Source organism: Pisolithus orientalis (assembly GCF_024613125.1).
Source record: "Pisolithus orientalis strain OTSU chromosome Unknown F5J12scaffold_38, whole genome shotgun sequence".
NCBI lineage: Eukaryota > Fungi > Basidiomycota > Agaricomycetes > Boletales > Pisolithaceae > Pisolithus > Pisolithus orientalis.
Window position 1 is genome coordinate 214849 of NW_026260819.1, and position 15540 is coordinate 230388.

The 15540-nt window shown below is 52.3% G+C and overlaps 6 protein-coding genes across 6 annotated transcripts; 2 read left to right on the forward strand and 4 right to left on the reverse strand.

Annotated features, from left to right (window-relative positions):
• Positions 1-484: 484 nt before the first annotated feature.
• F5J12DRAFT_725875 (CAIB/BAIF family enzyme) lies at positions 485-2310 on the reverse strand (the record flags this gene model as incomplete). Its single annotated transcript, XM_051741675.1, has 9 exons — positions 485-550; positions 610-717; positions 780-864; positions 921-1090; positions 1159-1308; positions 1371-1527; positions 1587-1665; positions 1724-2002; positions 2061-2310. The coding sequence occupies 9 exons, from the start codon at positions 2308-2310 to the stop codon at positions 485-487; spliced, it is 1344 nt and encodes a 447-aa protein (XP_051596480.1).
• A 96-nt stretch (positions 2311-2406) lies between these two features.
• F5J12DRAFT_854371 (uncharacterized protein) lies at positions 2407-4503 on the forward strand. Its single transcript, XM_051746628.1, has 5 exons — positions 2407-2619; positions 2687-2907; positions 2968-3027; positions 3105-3214; positions 3281-4503. Exons 1-5 carry the CDS (start codon positions 2533-2535, stop codon positions 4390-4392), a joined length of 1590 nt encoding a protein of 529 aa, XP_051596481.1. The 5' UTR covers positions 2407-2532; the 3' UTR covers positions 4393-4503.
• Positions 4504-4600: 97 nt separating this feature from the next.
• On the forward strand, positions 4601-8270 carry F5J12DRAFT_896333 (uncharacterized protein; the record flags this gene model as incomplete). The annotated part of the gene is made up of 9 exons (XM_051747927.1): positions 4601-5745; positions 5852-6584; positions 6638-6802; positions 6858-7232; positions 7323-7512; positions 7571-7718; positions 7791-7907; positions 7965-8078; positions 8141-8270. 9 exons carry the CDS (start codon positions 4601-4603, stop codon positions 8268-8270), a joined length of 3117 nt encoding a protein of 1038 aa, XP_051596482.1.
• Positions 8271-8425: 155 nt separating this feature from the next.
• F5J12DRAFT_958430 (CPSF A subunit region-domain-containing protein) lies at positions 8426-12968 on the reverse strand (the record flags this gene model as incomplete). Its single annotated transcript, XM_051749902.1, has 14 exons — positions 8426-8639; positions 8710-8885; positions 8933-9064; positions 9119-9367; positions 9436-9722; positions 9778-9937; positions 9984-10103; positions 10142-11081; positions 11149-11294; positions 11352-11667; positions 11716-11844; positions 11907-12377; positions 12435-12680; positions 12733-12968. 14 exons carry the CDS (start codon positions 12966-12968, stop codon positions 8426-8428), a joined length of 3822 nt encoding a protein of 1273 aa, XP_051596483.1.
• A 105-nt stretch (positions 12969-13073) lies between these two features.
• F5J12DRAFT_361664 (uncharacterized protein) lies at positions 13074-14121 on the reverse strand (the record flags this gene model as incomplete). The annotated part of the gene is made up of 5 exons (XM_051739051.1): positions 14052-14121; positions 13537-13883; positions 13338-13473; positions 13241-13282; positions 13074-13185 (listed from the first exon to the last, which is right to left on the reverse strand). Coding segments are annotated over exons 2-5 (425 nt in total), but the record flags the coding sequence as incomplete, so codon positions are not given.
• On the reverse strand, positions 13606-14528 carry F5J12DRAFT_361644 (HIT-like protein). Its single transcript, XM_051739050.1, has 4 exons — positions 14247-14528; positions 14052-14186; positions 13933-13994; positions 13606-13883 (listed from the first exon to the last, which is right to left on the reverse strand). The coding sequence occupies exons 1-4, from the start codon at positions 14392-14394 to the stop codon at positions 13710-13712; spliced, it is 519 nt and encodes a 172-aa protein (XP_051596485.1). The 5' UTR covers positions 14395-14528; the 3' UTR covers positions 13606-13709.
• Positions 14529-15540: the final 1012 nt, after the last annotated feature.

The window sequence follows — 15540 nt, forward strand, 5'->3', positions numbered from 1 at the left end:
GGCTGGGCTCGTCCAAGAGCGAACGAAATCTGACGTCGAGCTTCTTCTGCGGGGGGCCTTTGTTAGAGGGTGATGGCGGTGGACGCTTGGCGACGTCGTCATGATAACTTTGGGTTAAACGAGCCGTTGAACCCACGGGACGAAATGCCATGGCAGAAATACGAATAAGTTGTAATTGGAACGAATTATAAGTAGTATGGGCGGTCGGAGCAGGGTCAGTGGCAGACCCAAATTCAGCAAGATGCTGCGAACGACCGACGACACTCTACGGTTGTTGTATTATAATAAGTAGTCTTCCAAGGTGTCGGACCCAGTACTTAATATAATACGTAGCACCCACTCAGCCCCGTTCCCTCCCGTCATCCGAGAGCAACCCTGCGTCCGATTTTGCAAATAGTGACACCTTGTATTATATCACTATCCATAGACACTCCCACCGTCTCATTCTGCGGGCGCAGCCAATATTCACCCTCTCCAAAATGGTTTATACAACCCGTGCGCTTCGCAGGCGTCCGATGTCCTCTATGGAATACCCTAGCTCCTGCAGTACCTAATCGCCACGCTCCATTCAGCCATCCCGTGGACCAAAACAGGGTCCATCTGACGTACCTCCGCCGTATGCTGGGACAACCAGGGAGGCGGCCGTCGCACCGGCATGCGCTTGCCGTTGTAAGTCACAGGTGGAGCAACCATGCGCACCTTGCCCCCACGTGGATGCTGGTCACAGGACGCGCTCAGACATATGATCTCGTCAACAATATGGCGCAAACAACACATACTTCGACCTCCACCGTCGATGACCGAGCAATGGCTTGGGGATGGGAAAATGTCTGACTGATGTTGTTGATCGGCCCGAAAGGAATTCTGTACAAATCCAAATCACCATCGCACTTTTCGATGGGTCGCCAACCCAAACGCACCCGATACCAGTGAATCGGTCTATCCAGTGGCTTCTGTCATGTTTCTTCAGTGCCGCGGAAATAATGTCGATCAGCACTCCACGATTCGCTACGCGCGCAGCATTCGTCGAAAAGCGTGGGTCGTCCGCAAGTTCGGGCTGTTGCAATATATTCGTAGTAAGAAGCTTAAACTAAGACACCGTCGGAGGCCGAGCGTCAGCTGTATTAACTCGGCGTCAGTGGCGATTAAGTCTGTTACCTGCTTCTCATTCCCAGCACCAATCATCAAGAAGCCATCCTTGCACGGAAAAACTTGATAAGGGACTATTGAGGGATGCGCCGTGCCGTGCCGAGATGCTTCATTTCCGGCGATGAGGTAATTGGAAGCAATGTTGGCGAGTCCTGCCAACTACACATCCATGGTTTAATTCAAATTCACCGACGTGGCACGTAAAGAAAAGTGCTACAAACCTGGGTTTCGAAGAGGTTGCAATCAATCCAAACCCCTTGATCGGTCTGATTCACAGAGCGCAAACCTGCCATGATTGCGCCATGGGCGTAGAGTCCTGTCATGATGTCCGTGACGGCAACACCAACCTTGCATGGTGGGCCACCAGATTCGCCAGTACTGCAAGGGGCCATTGAATGGTACGCGGGAACGCAGAGAAAATGAAACTCAGTGCTGACATGTGCATCAATCCGGCTTCCGCCTCGATTACAACGTCGTAACCTGGAGCTTGTCGATAAGGCCCGGTTTGTCCGTATCCTACGTGATCCATCAGATGGGTATGAAGACGAGGGATGCAATATAAAGAGCTTCACACCCGTGATTGAAGCGTACACGAGGCGGGGGTTGATTCTCTTACAATCTTCCCAACCCAAACCCATGGAAGATAACTTCCCAGGTACAAAGTTTTCGACCAACACATCAGAACGCTTTACGAGCTTATGCAAAATCTCGAGTCCGTCTCGATGCTTAAAATTCACGGTTATGGACCTCTTGTTCCTATTTGCAGACAAAAAATAGGCAGTTTCTGGTGGGAGATGGGATGTTTCCGGTGGAGGATCCCTGGGTAAAGGGGCAGAGGGTGGGGTCCAGGAACCTAACGTCCCGTTAGCAAAGCAAAGGACGAAGCAGCATGCGACGTGCAAATGACTCACGGGTATCGTCTCCTTTGGATAATTCCTCTACCTTGATGACGTCGGCACCCAAGTCTGCGAGCAGCATTGTGCACGTTGGCCCAGCCAACACACGTGTGAGATCAAGTACCCTAACATCAGCCAAGGGCGGGGGTATGCCTGTAGCAACAGACAGCAGTCTCCTGCAGGGAACTACACGTTTCCCAGCACATGGCACTGTTGGTCGTCGGGTCGAACAAGCAATTGAATTCCTGGGGATAAACGTGAGCATGTCAGACAGCCTTTTAAGTGTGAGTGAACTTGAGAAAATACCTTGACAGTGTGCTTGTGGACGGCCCGAGGGGCCCGGGTCTATACAGGGTGTCGGCTGTCCTTCTGGCTCATTTGGCACATCAGAGCCCCCCTGGCACCCAACTCAACCTCGACGTGATGCCATCACGCTACTAGTGGCACTGACCTCATTCATAGAAAAAGAAATACAAAATACACTTAAATGGGTTTCTTCTCGGCCAGGAAAGCGGAAGGGTCCAAATATCTTGAACCCGACAGGTCGGTGGTTCAAGTCATTCGTTCGCGATTCGTGAGTGTGCTTTGTTGTTCCGCGTTTCCTCGGCGTCAGCGCTCAACGGTGTTCACCACGTTGCTAGCATGATACAATGTACAAAGCCAAGCGCTGGGAGGCTTCTTCGCAGCCCTCTACTTCCCACTTGCCACGGTTCGGCCTCAAGTCTCCGTCGCGACGAGGCGGTGACCGGGAATCGCATCGTAACAGAGATCTCAGCCATTCGCCGCATTCACCTCTCCGTTCGACAGGACATACTAGCCCTAGTCCCCGTCCCATGCCTCGCGCCCACACAGATGCCATAACGTGCGTTCTCTTACCTCTCATCATCATCTCGTTTCATCCCAGACGTGTGCTGTCATCCAGCTCAACTCTGGCGCAACGGCTCAATGAATTGGCTGCTGCCAATGCTGAAAGCCTGCTCAGGTATGTAATTTTGCCGTTTGTCTACATGGGGTACAACTTGACTGGTGCTATAAGACCTTGACTAACGTTTTGTCCAGTGACGACGAGTATCGTCTGCTACGGCAAAACATATTCGAACGCCTAGCGAGCCACAGTTCCGTTCCAACAGAGAGCCCAGTGATCCCACTTGGCTCTCACAGTCAGAAGCGTAAGTGTGATCCCGATTTATTCCCTATGTATCGTATGAATCTCAGTGTGGCGTGCTTGTTATTAGATTCCCCGCAGCTTCCGAACAATTCATCACAGTCTTGTGTCAAGGCGGGGCGGACGCCATCTGTCCGCTCCAAAGCATCTGTTTCCTCCGTCGTGTCTAACCTATTTCGACGCAGCACCCGTCGAGTAAGCGGTATTTCCAGAGAAGGCACTTCGAGTGAGACGTCTAGCATTTTCTCTGCCGCGCCGAGCGCCTTCAGACGAAGGGGTATACCCCGGGAGCCCAGGAACGACGAGTCGTCAAGGGTGGAAACAATCGCCGCCAGTAGTGCCGTCTCTTCGCCATCCTTTGATGGCGAGGCGCAGCATCACCGGGGTCTGGAGAGTATGTCATATCGCTCCATGTCGCGAAGTGTGCGACGGCTGGACTCTCCTCCATCATCCTTCCCAAATCGCACGCCTGAACCAAAGCATTTACATTCCATCCTCACCAGTGAAGCGTTGCAGGACGACGAGGTGAAGACGTCTCGAAGTCTCCGTCATGAGATCGAAGCAATGGAGGCGGAAGCCATGCGGGTTCTTGACGCATTCAACGGCGTAGAGTTGTCTGTGTTGACAAGAAGTCATCACAAACCTGGTCATTCACCGTTACGGTCGCCGTCTTCTGTTGCGCGACGCAATATCGAGCATGAATTTTTCCATGGAAATGGAACAAGCCCTTCGGGAAGGGGTACTCCGTATCATGCGTCAGATGCAGATGGTTCGTCGTTGCGATCCTCGACATCATACGGGACCAGTGTATCGCAACCGCGGTCGCACAGACCTAACCCATTACTCAAACCACTCCTTTCCCCGTCTGTAGCTAATCGCAAGAGGTCCACGTCGTCACTATCATCGGGGGCTTGGGCATCACCAACCACGGCATCCCCCACCCTGACGCAACCACAGCTACGTGATCTGGGGAGCGTGTCGAGTGTGAACCTCGCAAGGTCGTTAGCTCCACACTCCGTGGTGTCGATCGACGAAGACTCTGAGATTTCGGCTATGGAATCTGAGCTGGTGGATATTCGGCGGCGACGTCAAGAAGTGACGGCTCGGTACCAAGACCGCCTGGAGTACCTCCGCGCCCAGCTCAAGGGTGCAGAGTTGAGAGAGAAACTGCTGAGGAAGTGAGGGGTTGGGACTGTTGCCTGTACTGTATACCAGCCATACCATTCTTTATGCCTTGCATGTTTTTTTTTACAAGATGGGTGTTAATTTTTTTTATTTGGGTTTCTCTGCGACCGAAGGGGGGGTGCTCAAAGGGGATATGGTTGCCTATTCCGTCCGTCACCAAGGCTCTGGCATATTAATTGACGGGGGCTCGTCACCGGCAGCAACGATGAGCACAAACCCGCAGCCACCAGCTGGCAGTGGCTTTGACGGCGATTCGTACTTTTATCTGCTGCCGTCGACGCCCGTGCCAACAACGCACGTCCAACCCACGCCCAACCTTCACCGCAGTCGCAGCCACAGCTCATACAGCGAGAGTCAGAGCCAAGGCACGCCCCACTTTCCACTTCCGCAGCGCCCAGCGTCTCCCCATTCTAGGCAATCTTTCAGTTATCCAACAAGGAATATGTCTGCCAGTTCATCCAAGCACAGACCTAGGAGTAGCAGCCAAGGTAGTTCGCGGGCTGCTCCTGGTAGGACTGTTTGGGAAGCAGATATGCTTAGTGAAGAAGACGAGGACGCTGACGAGGCCATACAAGAGATACGCCAGGAAATACAGCCAGCCCATCGTGCACGCGGAAAGACCGTAGCCAACGACTCTCCCGACGAAGACGAAGACCCAGAAAGAGACGACGAAACAGCGCGGGACGATGACGATCCAATCACCGTAAAAGACCGTCAATCTCTCATTAACGTCGAACATCCGTTCGGTCTTCGCATATGGAAACCTGCACTGTACAAAAAGTCGAGGTCTATCACTCGCAACGCGGACGCGGCACTCCATGCCATCCCGTCTGCGCAGGCTGAGCGGCATTTACTACCCGGAAATATATTCTGGGTCGTGTGCTTTGGGTGGTGGTTAGCACTTGCTTGCTTCACTGTTTCTGCCATCTTGTACATGCTGCCGCTCGGTGGTCGTCGATATGCTACTCTCTTATTCGGCCTTGGCTGGTATCTTGGCTGGCCGTTTGGTAAATACGTCGAGGGGGACAGAGACGAAGGCGGCGATGAAGAGAACCCTGTCGCGGAAGAGGGCGACGGTATCGCTTCTCTCGACGGCTCGTTATCCAAGACGTCTACTATCACTCCTCATACAGCTGATCGAGGACCCTCGTCTACCCGCATCGGCGACGTTCATCAACCTAGCACCGAGAACGCGCCCTTGTTGCCGACATCTGTACTCTTGCCGTCCAAGTCCTATGGAGCGACGCCATCACCCTTACCTTCGCCGGACGGATATCAGAAGGTCTCTGATGACTGGGTTGGTCGTGCTGCGTTTTGGGTGGCCTTTTGTCTTGTCGTCGCACCCCTGATGTTATTGACTTGTATCGCATGCTGGGCTTATGATCATCACAATCCCGATGGCGAAACTCATATGGGCGTTGACGAAGTATATGTTCGCTAACCCAACTCGTCTCAGGTTTTGCGCTCCACCTCCTGCTGTCGTTGTTGCCTCTGCAACCCTCTCAACAGAACAACCTAGCACGAACTCGCAACGCCCTGTCGAATTCTCCGTCAAGCACCCGCGGTTATCTCAGGGCCAAGCTGCTCCCTCTGTTACTGGCTCAGACAAATCAACCGTGCTCCTGTGTGTATATCGGGCGGTAGGACGGGAATATTTCAAGTACACCGTTAGCGGTGTCAACATCATCTTCGTTAACCTCCTTCCCCTCGTGTTTTTCGTCATTTTCGATGGGTTTGTGCTTCTTCCTTACGTGGAGCATAGGGAAGAAATAGGAAAACCCGCCCCCGCGCTGCTTTTGCTTATCGCTTCCCGTGCTGTCATTTTCTTCATGTGCTTGGCGAGTGTGATCCCACTATCGTACTTCATTGGAATGGCCGTTGCCTCCATCTCCGCACAGTCGTCTATTGGAATGGGCGCCGTCATCAATGCGACTTTTGGTTCCGTGATCGAAATTATGCTATACTGTATTGCCCTGACTCAGGGTAAGGGCCATCTCGTGGAAGGTTCGATCGTGGGCAGTTTACTGGCTGGCGTCCTTCTCATGCCTGGGGTGAGTATGTGCGCTGCCGCATTCAGGCAAAAGGAGCAGAAATTCAACGCGAAGAGCGCTGGCGTCACAAGTATGATGTTAATCATGGCGTTCATTGGCACTCTTACACCGACGTTGTTCTATCAAATATATGGCAACGTGAGTACTTGGTCGTGTTTATCTTTTATGGTCCTTTATCTCACGTATCCAAGTTCCAACTCATTTGCACGGGGTGTCCTGATGGCCCGCGGCGCAAAGATACCCCCGACTGGAAGTGCGACCATTGTTATTATCAGCATCCTGATCCTGCCACCGATCCCTTCTACCAATCGACGGTGAAGAGTTTGATGTACCTCTGTGCAGTGGTCCTTCTCTTCGTGAGTCTTTTCCTTAACAGTCGTTTCCCTTGATCTAACCTTATGTCTCGCACAGTCTTACCTCATCGGCCTCTGGTTCTCCCTCCGGACCCATGCCTCTCAAATATGGCAGAAACCTCGACAGCTCTTGCAACCTTTAGAAATCCCAAACCTTAATCGTATATCCGGGCATCTGCGCGGATTACATCCGATGTCATACTCCTCCAGTACTGGACCTCGTCACAGGCGGAGCATCGTGTCCAATGCTGACGGCGACGTTGAATCCCGCTCTCAAACCCCAGTACCCAGACCAGTTGAACCAGGTGCACAGCAACAGCAACAATACCCACAACAATATCAACAGCAACCTAGTTCACCACGACCTCCGGTATCGCCGTCCCTTAGACGCGTCCAGCCCGCAATACAGAACATTACACCCATCATAGAGAGCGTAGATATGGCGTTAAAGAACTCACAATTTCCACCCTGCGCAGCTTCCTGAAAATATGTACCCATGATGACTTTACGCGAGCCGTGACAGTGGCTACAGGTCAGTGCACTCAGACATCAGCAAGCTGTTCAAGCGCAATCTCCCGCTCGAGTGAAACTTGCTGCAGGACATGACGTCGAGGGTGCGTCGGGACCTGCCGGGCACGAAGCACCAGAGTGGAGTAGGACTACTAGCGCTGGTGTCCTACTTGCATGCACTGCGCTCTACGCAGTTATAGCTGGTGAGCATTTTTGAGCGACTGTCGAAGTAAAAAGTGACTGTGCTCGATCTTTAAACAGAGCTTCTCGTGGGTGTCGTCGATGTCATATTGCAAGACTATGGTGTCGAGGAGAAATTCTTGGGTATCACTCTTTTCGCATTGGTCCCGAACACCACAGAATTTATGAATGCTATTTCATTTGCGCTCAACGCCAATATTGCATTGAGGTACGTATCGCAAGTCCTTATCTCCTCTCGATCTCCCGTGAAACGCTCTGACATCGCGTTGCTATTTCGTAGTATGGAAATCGGTTCCGCGTATGCCCTCCAAGTTTGTCTTCTTCAGATCCCGGCTATGGTTGCCTTCTCTGCGTGGTATGCGCCAGAGAAGATGGGAGAGATTGGTTACACGTTCACGTACGTCAACCTATCACATTGATCCCTCGAACCAAGTTAGGCTGAAGAACGTAAAAGTCTCGTGTTCCCTCGTTGGGACGCTGTCGTCATCATTCTTTCCGTATTCTTGATGACTTATACCTACATCGAGGCCAAGAGCAATTACCACCGCGGGAGCATCCTCATACTTAGGTATGTCATTACCTACGAAACTGATTCACTTTTACTTACCATTGAGCACTCGCCGCCTACAGTTATCTTGTCCTCGTATCAGGATTCTACTTCGCGCCACGTCTGTCGGCCGACCAGGAAGGCTTGGGCATTCACTGGGATGTGCCTCTTACATCCCTTATCACCCAAACCTGGGCATACATTCGCAGTTGATTTTTTAATTATTAACCCTCCCAATCCTGGCTATATGTAGCCAAATGTCTTCATTTGAACAATGCGTTATCCAATACAGATTGCATGACGTCTCACGATACAATTACATGTTCTTTTCCAGGACCATGTTCCATATTTGATACCAATTTACTGCATCAATGCATACTCTGCAACCGCTCTAGCACCTTCTGGATCCGCTGAGGAGAGATTGTTAATCTCTCAGGCTCGCTTTGTCCGTCCATCACTTGACGGAGCGCTCGTGGGTCCTCCATTAGCAGCGAAAACCGTTCTAGGAAGTCTCCGTCGAGGAAGCCAAATGACGACGCCTCAGAATCGCTTCTGCCCCAGTTGTTTTTGGGGGCTCGGAACCTGTCCAGCGTCAGTCAGCCACACAGTACTAATTGACATGACCAATGAGACCCGGAAGGAACTTGCTCACCTAGAATGGCTTACTCCCTCCTTGCGCTCGAAGTAAGTCGACAAGTTCCTCTGCAAAGCAGTCATGTGCAAAGAAAGCTCCTCGTCCACGTTGATTATGACGCCGATTTGTCCAGTAGGTGTGAAGAACAGTTGCTGAGCCTGCAATGGAACGTCCGCTGACACCTCAGACAAATCCTAGCGAGCCTTTTTTGTGTACAATACCGGTTAAGCATGGACGGTACATCCGAACAAACACAGACTCTACCTGGCACGAACTTGTTAACGATGTCGCCGACGAAATAATGGCCCTCTCTCTCCAACAATTTTTGTAATTCCGTCTTTTGTAGACGGAACGCGAACATGTTGTAGTCGCTCTACACACGTCGTTAGCACAGAAAAGACAGTGTCATCCTGTTTAGTCAACTCACATTCGCCCCAATGAGACTCTTCTCATCTAGCAACTGCGCACACGTGGGCCACAGCGAACCATAGTCTTTGGCGACCAGCTCTACCTGCGAGTCGTTCACTTTGACCAACGAAACGGATGTGAGGGCGTCGCCGACGAGCAGCAGATCGCCATACGACACAAGCGTCGTAATCAGGTAATTATGATTCCATACGGTCACCTCGCGCAACGATATGCTTTTGTTTGCGTATTGGATGCGAAGGAGGACGAGCTATGTAATTGTCAAAAAAGTGACAACAATTGAATACACCTGTCCAATCAACGAACTAGGCAACGTACCGAACTGTTAACGGCTGCGACGATGGTATCGCCCACCGAGGTAAGCGCATATATGCACCCCTTTACGTCTGCAGTTATCGTAACGGTCAGCGCCTGCGTAGCAGCGAGATTGTTGCCTGTTGATTTCTGCAGCAAAATGACGCGACCTTGCGAAGGCTCGCGCTCGTGGTAATCGTAAACTGTCACCCCCGCGCAAACGAAGTTAATAACCTGACCGGCCAGCGTAACCGTCAGGTAATGAAGAGCAGTTACATCCTCGCTGTTCTTCACATTTAACTGTGCGATCTCTAAATTTAGTAGTTAGATTCGGCAAAAGAAAAGAAACCAAAAACAACGACGGACTCTCAAACGTGGTCTCGTTGAAAAGTTGCACCGATGAATTGAACACTTCGCCTTCAACCTCACTGACTCGAGCAGGCATCATGCGCAGGCAAGCAATAGCAAAGGCTTTCCATGACGGGCAGTGGACAATGCATCGTGGAGAGTCATACCCGAGAGGAACCTGTCCCTATGAGACATCGACCACAAGAGTTTATCGGCAAACTCACCGAGCGCACATGGATCTTCTCGAAACTTGTCACCGCTCCGATCACAAGAGACTCCATACCCGCAAGGACCACGGACGCAGGATACGCCCTCGTATTCACGTAAGCAGCAGCGTTAACGTCCTATTGGCGGGTGGTCAGAAGCTACTAGCTGGGCAAACAGACGGAATGCTAGCCTTGATCATCAATGGTGAGTGCACAAGTCTCCCTTTTTCCCAGCCTAATACAGACGCCCGACTGCCGCATGCCACTACTCCACTCTTTCCATTGACTACAACCGGGTGCAAGGACAAAGGCAGCACGCCAACAGAGATCAGCTTCATGTCCACGAGTGCATTGTCCTTGTATGCAAATGAGACGACAGTGCCATCGACCAGGCCCACAAGAAGGTGAGGGTGCGTCTGCTTATCATCTCCGTTAATACCGAAGGCGTGCAGCAGCAGCGATCGCGGTGCAGCAGGAAGCCGTTCCGACGCACACACATCCGCGATGAGGCAATCCGAGAGTGAGGCTGCAGCCTCTCTTGGGCTGAGAAGCTTCACGATTTTGACGTGATCCGACTTCCAAAACGATACAGCAATATGAGTCGTATGTTTCGCGAAGCTTTTACCACTCAGCGGGACACAGGAGACGGCAGAGATTTCGTCCAAAAGCTGTCGACTCCGCTGCGATGCAAACTGGCCATCCACGATCGCGAGCTGTAACATCCAGCCATACTTGAGTGCAAGGATTACTTGAGACGCGTTAATGTCCGCAGCCACGACCTCTTGCCCTGACAACGCCTGAGGTAGGATATTGCGGTCATTGATCTTGTCAAGGGGAAGTTCGCTTCTGCGCGTAAACTGTCCCGCCTCCAGATTATATTCCAGAAGAACAACTCCTTTTGGGACGACCTGGATCACCAAAGAAGAATGCTCGTCATATATCAATGAGCTATCCTTCTTAGTAAGACGCATGACGTTAGCGACACCGAGTGTGCAGGTCGACGTCTCAAATCCAGACGGCATCTCTGGTAAGCTGGACACCACCCGGCCTCGCGCCTCGTCAAAGCGGAAAACATGCGTCCTGCCAAGGGTGGACACAACGAGATGAGTGTGTTCACTATACATATGAAAACGAGAAATGAGTCAATCTACTGCAAGTGTTGCGTAGCGCAGCAACGACGCACCTATCGCTGTACTTCTGACGAAGGGTCCAAACCTTGGTCACGCCGGTGACACCTTTTATGATGGCGGCTTCTTTGAAATCGGCACCCCGTCTTACAGCTCTGAGAGAGCCTGTGTTCCTACCCCCCGAGCATGTGACAATCTCTTTCTGTTATAAACGCGCGTAAGCATGAAATGATATGGGCAGCCATGGCAAATCGCCCACCTGACCGGTGTTGTCGATCTCTACTAGCACGGCGTCCACGATTGGAGCGAGATTGGTGAATCTCTCTAGCTCGGCCAAGTGGCTGCCCGAACCATTGACAACCACACCATCTGCAACGTCGGTGGCACGCCTCTTCCCCAATGCACCCAGTTCAGCTGGTCGGATGGTTCGTACTGATGAGGGAACAGGGAGAGTAGGAGAATTCAGGCTGGACACGGGGGCTTGGCTTATCCGTAGGAGTTGGGAGTCGCCATAGTGAGAGCCGAGGTAGATGACCTGGTTGGTAAGGTACGTCAGAGTAGTGGGTGAGGAATGCCTGTTCCAGCATTCATTAGCTCTGCGAGGGTCAAAAGATCTGGTCAACAAACCCACCTCTCCAAGAGCGATGAGGGTCAAAGAGAATCCTTCGGTAATGTCAACGTTCAGCATTGCCAGTTGGCCATACTTGTCACCGATGAGGAATTTTGTGTGGCTTTCATCCAGTGTGCATAATCTATTGATGCATATCCGCTTGAGCGATGCAAGTTCCATCAACGACAGGGTGTGTATACATACGCTGTGACCTCTGACCACGGCCAATCGACCGTTGCACGCGGCTTTTTCTTAAATCGTTCACGTTCTTTCTCCTTCTGTTTTGCCCTGCTCGCTTCTTCTGCATCGACACTGCGTTTCTTTTTCTCCATCCGAAGAGCCTTGCTGTGGTTGTGCGCTGCAGCATCGTTGGAGGCGAGGTCATAGAGGAGAATCTTGCGTCCTCCGACCACCAACACGGCACCATTGAAGTCATGACCCTCATCTTGGTCGGGTGGGACGAGTACGAGACGAGGAGGATGCTCTTCTGTAGAGAACCAATCCTCCGGGAGCGCGAAGGGAGGAAGAAGCAGAGAGGCCGCTGGTGAAAGCTGGAAGTCGCTAGAGCTGATGTCACGGGCAAGAAGCTGCAACCGCTGCTGATAGTCGACATGAAGCAGTGCCAGCGTGTTTTTGGCGACGAATGCGATGCTGAGCAAGTTAAGTTCCTTGGTCCTGCGCGGAGAGCGGCATTACATCGAGGAGCGAGAGCAAGGAAGTGGTGGTACCCACGGAGCATCAAAGTCCTTGTCGTACTGCCCCTCGGCGTCGAGCAAGACGATGCGCAGTCGTGCCGTATAGACGCTCGCGACAGCGTATTTTCCGAAGGGGCTGACGAGGACGCCATGGAAGAACTCCGCCGGACGCGAACTGCGTTCGAACAGGGAGAGACGCTTGGTCACCGTGAGGACTGTCCCAGACTGGGTCAAGGAGAGAAAGATGAGCTCTGGCTCCGGGTGATCTGTCAGGACGAGTGCACTGATGGCCCGGTACTAAACCACACGTATGGTCGACTGTCTGTCAAACGCACGGCGTGGTCGTGGATTCAGAGGCACGCACCTGTGTTGGGACTGTTCTGATGGCTCTGACACGGCCCCATATTTCGATTCCAGTCTGGTGGTGGAGGCCGTCTGGTCGTATCGCGTAGACGTCGACTCTGTTGAATTTGGCGACGAGCAAGAACTCAGATCCGTCGTCGTCTGCAAGCGTGCATTTGGCTGAATCTAGGACAGACGACGGGGGATAATAAGTAGCAATGACCTTCATATGTCTACCAGTGTCGTGGATGTCGCGGTCGAAGCTGGTAGTGGTACTGACTAGAACTACTAAGTAGCGTACATGAGACCGTCCTCGTCCATGACCACATCCGTCTTCTTCATAAACCTGTCCAGCGGCGTTGGTTCTTCGGGCTCACCGCTCTGTTCTGCCTGGAGAGCCTTTGGCTTTCTTTTCGCGGTGGTGGGCTGAGGCCCCGATATGATTTCTGGAATGCGATGACAAGATTGTAATAAGCCCAGTGCATGCAGCGACCAGCTCACCGTCGAGAAAGAAGAACTCCTCTGCACGTCGAGTGACGTTGGCTGGTGCACTGGTTGTGAGCAGCGTGGAGCTGGATGAGCGGGACGGACGACGCACCGACGTCCCTCTGCTGGACGGTCGCCCGCTTCTCCCTCTCGGCGACCCTCTGCGATGCCTGGGCGAGTCTTCTGATGAACTCTTCGGTCGCCATCGAAATCAGAAACGCCGCATCCCGTGCAACCATGGGCAGGTCCTGCGCACGCACAGACCCGTCGTCGTAGTCACCGTCGTCGTCGATGTAGTGCAGTACACACACCTTGTCTGCCTTGATGATCTTCTGCACCCTCGACAACGGCAGAACCGACTTGCCTGGCTCGCGTTCTCGCGTGTCTTTCGTTGGCTGTTCGCTGGGGACGGCCTCGACGTCGATCGTGTCGTCGTCCTCTGTCATGGCAAGTCCGAACAAGTCTACATACAACTACCAATCAATCAAAGCCGTGCCCGTATCCGCTCTGCGAGCTCCCGTCCCTCGTCCTCGTCCAACTCACTCCGCCCCTCGTACTCCAGCTGGTGCAACTCCCGCCTCGTCCTCGGCATCACTCGCGTCGCACCTACCTGTGGTGACCCTCCAAACCCCGGTGCAGGTATAATGTGAAAGTGAACCTGATCGATCATCCGTCAGCCTGAACCAGAAAAACCACAATGCACACACATGAGGCACGCTCTGTGCGTATTCCTGGTTGCATACGATGTTGAGTGCCGTGTTCTGCATGGCTGGAAACCACACCCCAGTTGCTCCTATCGATCACCCCAAATCACAGACGAACTCACCCTCTGATACCGCTTTTGCGACCTTGGACACGGCCACCCCCATTGCAGCTGCAACATTTGCTGGCAGATCCGTTACATATGGTATGTGGACTTTGGGTAGCACCAAAGTATGTCCGGGTCTCAGAGGTAGTATATCTGCGTGTATGTAACATAGTCAGTTCACGATGGCGATGACGTAGCACCGGCTAAACACACCGAGTATCGCGACGACCTCGTCCGTCTCGTACAGGATATTGGAGGATAGCTCTTTGGAAATGATGCGACAGAACGAACACCCTCCACCGTCCCTCCATTCCTCGGGTACATTGCGATTTAGATGTTCGTTGATCATGAAGGATGTCATGAGAAGTGATGAATGGCGTCTATGGTTCCATACAGCCTGTCATGCCAAACAGACTTCACCGTCCCTGCCCCCCAACGTCGGTCTAGTCCTAATGCCCTCGTCATCTCATCGTGTTGCACCTCCTCCGCCGTCTTCAGCTTGGCCGCCTACTATCCCTCTGCCTCTGTGCTCACGGGCAAGCTCCCTGGTATCATAGCCTCCATCCTGTTGGCCATTCAACTTAACTTCTACCAGCCAGGCAGTTCGTTGACCACACAAATGCTGTTGACATGATTCTCCCCGCCGCCCCACCTCACGTCCGGTTCCGCACCACTGGTTACTTTCCGTTCTTTCCGGCACTCTACCGGCCTTGTGTCCTACTGTTACCTGGACGCACGCCCATACCGCTTCCGGTCTTGATCCACATGTCACCTTTTTTCTTCCTACGGGTATATCGAGTCAAGTGCGTCACCATAACATTGCAGGCATGCCCAGAGCACCTTGATGGTATTAAACCCCTTAGGTTCATTCCCGATACCTTTGCAGTAGTATCGTCCCTAGACCGGCGCACACCTGGCCAGGTGAAACAAACGATTCGCAGATTGGTTTCTTCAACACCACTGTCATGAAAGCACAAGAGACATTCCGGAGCTCCAGGAATCCCATAGACTCGGAGAACGTCTTCCAGCGCCGTACAAGTTGAGGAGTCTGTCAAATTCTGGGACGCATCTAACAAGAGGCTCGCGAGATGGTGCTCCGCTATCCAGATAATCGCAAAGCGCCACCTCACGAGGTTCTTCTTACTTTTTTGTGGGGTGCGAAAGAGTTGTTTATTGTCTTAGGGATGCATGCTGATCAATGTCCTTGAGGGAATCTGGAGCCGCCAGGTGGCAGGTGGACTACTCCTCAACCTGTACGACGGGTGCGTTGCTTGGAAACGAGAGTAAGAGCACGAAATTCAGCAAGTATTTGAAATCTCCCGTTGCATTTCATTTGCAAGGTACAGTAGTTTGACAGTAGTCTGATGTGCGAGCATATAAGAGTCCCATACAAGCGAAGGAAGAAAGAAAAAGAAAAAGTAGGCTACAGCATACGGTCCAGAAGCAGTCCAATATTGGTAAAACAGGAAAGAAGAGAGGAATTGAGTGACTTGGCACGTCAGAGTGT

Excerpts from the sequence above, each read along its gene's own strand:
- F5J12DRAFT_854371 (XM_051746628.1), top strand. The coding sequence starts at position 2,533 with ATGGGTTTCTTCTCGGCCAGGAAAGCGGAAGGGTCCAAATATCTTGAA. Across the intron at positions 2,620-2,686 it reads AAGTCATTCGTTCGCGATTC|CATGATACAATGTACAAAGC; the intron begins GTGAGTGTGCTT and ends CCACGTTGCTAG. Across the intron at positions 3,215-3,280 it reads TGGCTCTCACAGTCAGAAGC|ATTCCCCGCAGCTTCCGAAC; the intron begins GTAAGTGTGATC and ends GCTTGTTATTAG.
- F5J12DRAFT_361644 (XM_051739050.1), bottom strand. The coding sequence starts at position 14,394 with ATGACATCCTTCATGATCAACGAACATCTAAATCGCAATGTACCCGAG. Across the intron at positions 14,187-14,246 it reads CGAGGTCGTCGCGATACTCG|ATATACTACCTCTGAGACCC; the intron begins GTGTGTTTAGCC and ends ACATACACGCAG. Across the intron at positions 13,884-13,932 it reads ACGCACAGAGCGTGCCTCAT|GTTCACTTTCACATTATACC; the intron begins GTGTGTGCATTG and ends ATGATCGATCAG.